At 33.4% G+C, this 2,270-nt stretch overlaps 1 protein-coding gene across 1 annotated transcript in view; it reads left to right on the forward strand.

Moving 5' to 3' along the window:
- RAD50 (RAD50 homolog, double strand break repair protein) overlaps positions 1–2,270 on the forward strand; it is a 74,110-nt gene that overhangs the window by 45,160 nt on the left and 26,680 nt on the right. The window contains exon 17 of the mRNA XM_005865534.2: positions 1,310–1,420. Coding sequence (XP_005865596.1) covers positions 1,310–1,420 — 111 coding nt within the window. The remainder of the gene's footprint in view (positions 1–1,309; positions 1,421–2,270) is intronic.

Raw genomic sequence — 2,270 nt, forward strand, 5'->3', positions numbered from 1 at the left:
CTGTGTTTCTTAAGTATTTTGGATTACAAATTATCAGAGGCTTATAGTATATCAAATAGTACTACCATACATTTATATAATTTTTTAGTGTTTATAAAGTAATTTGAAAATAAGCCATTTAGGTCTAAGTAACCCTGTTGAGATATGTGACTAAATCCCCTATTATAGAAAAAGAAATTGAGACTTTTAGATGTCCCATAACCTACCCATGTTCATGGAGCTAGTAAGAGGCAGGTTAATTTCAGATGTTAGGTCTACAGACATCAAAGACATTTGACTTCCCACCAGTGATGGCGAACCTTTTGAGCTCGGCGTGTCAGCATTTTGAAAAACCCTAACTTAACTCTGGTGCCATGTCACATATAGAAATTTTTTGATATTTTCAACCATAGTAAAACAAAGACTTATATTTTTGATATTTATTTTATATATTTAAATGCCATTTAACAAAGAAAAATCAACCAAAAAAAATGAGTTCGCGTGTCACCTCTGACACGCATGTCATAGGTTCGCCATCACTGCACTACACCATACTACTTCCCAATATGATAAAATACACCTGTGTTGAAGTAATACTACATAGTCATTTCTACTTTTGTGGATTCATTATATATTTCAGGATCTTAAAATGCTTAAGGATCATTGTTTTTTAACAGGGGTTATCATATAATTATGCTGTAGATATGTTACAAGGCCAAATAATGCAGACTTTTGATTAGTAAACTAGTTTGTTACTTGAAAGCCCTTTTCCTTCCAAAATAGGTGTGGACACATCAGTGATATCAGTGTGTACAGTACACTTTTGTTACCATAAAAAATCTACTTAATCTTACTTAGCAAAGTAAGCTTAAGGACAAATGTGTCCTTTACAATCATATTCCTGTCTGTAAGAGAGAAACCTGGAGTGAATGAACTTTGCCATTTTTTGGTGACACAGTTGGCATGAGCCCCTGCAGACTCCTAAAAACTTATACCTGAAACCAGTCGTTCATATAATTGGGAGTACATGGTGTAGTTTAAGAATCAAGACAATGGCTGTAGCAGTATAGCATAGTGGCTCACAGAGACTCTCGTGCTGGATGGGATTTGACTCCTTTCTCCTTTATTTACTGGCTGTTGTGATCCTGGACAAGTCATTTCTATGCCTATTTACTCATCTGAAATATGGGATGAAAATAATGGTACTTCCTCATAGGGTTGTTAGAATAGGCAAATGAGTTTCTTTTTAAAGCCTGGCACATAGGAGAGTGCTTGTATGACTGTAAAGTCTGACCCTAAAATAAGATAATGGAATGTTTTTTGTTTTTAGGATGCTAAAGAGCAGATAAGTCCTTTGGAAATAACACTGGAAAAGTTCCAGCAGGAGAAAGAAGAATTAATCTTCAAAAAAAATACAAGCCACAAAATAACACAGGATAAAGTAATATTTCCTTTCTATATTTACTTACCAATATATATATATTAAACATTATGTTCAGAGCACCATATTGGACATTATTTCCCATGAAATTAAAAGTACAAGATAAATAGTATTTTCAGATTTGTGACATAATCTTGATATTAAAAATTCTTGTTAAAATAAGGATTAAACTGATTAGCCAATGAAAAGGGGAGCGGTCGTACGCTAATTACCATGTTTCTCTTTTATTAGTGTAGATTAAACATTATGTTCAGAGCACCATATTGGACATTATTTCCCATGAAATTAAAAGTACAAGATAAATAGTATTTTCAGATTTGTGACATAATCTTGATATTAAAAATTCTTGTTAAAATAAGGATTAAACTTGTAACTAGTTTCTTGATCTATCATAGAAGCTGAGAAGTAAGACTATTTAATCCAATTCCATACGTGATAAAGGGAATTATCTGAGATAATAAAATGTGCTGGTGATGAAAACTAGAACCCAAAGCTCCTAACTTTCAAGCCAATGTTTCACTGTGCTCTCCTATTAAGTTTTTGTTACCTTAATATACGAGGTGTACCAGTTAAAAATGCAGATTTTGTAATCAAAGAGAACACAATAATTTCAAGAGAAACATCAAAAGTGCTTCATTCAAAGTAATGTCCATCTCTAGCTACACATTTCCCCCATCTTTCAGGTTAATTTTTGGATACTGTCCCAATAGAACTTTTCTTGTTTTGAGGCAAACCATTCAGACATCCAATTTTCCACTTCTTCGTATGTTTTGAAGTGCTGCTCAGAAAGTGTGTGTGCCATCAATTGGAACAAGTGGTAATCTGAAGGAGCAAGGTCTGGTGAATACAG

Source organism: Myotis brandtii, unplaced genomic scaffold (genome assembly GCF_000412655.1).
Source record: "Myotis brandtii unplaced genomic scaffold, ASM41265v1 scaffold208, whole genome shotgun sequence".
Taxonomy (NCBI): Eukaryota; Metazoa; Chordata; class Mammalia; order Chiroptera; family Vespertilionidae; genus Myotis; species Myotis brandtii.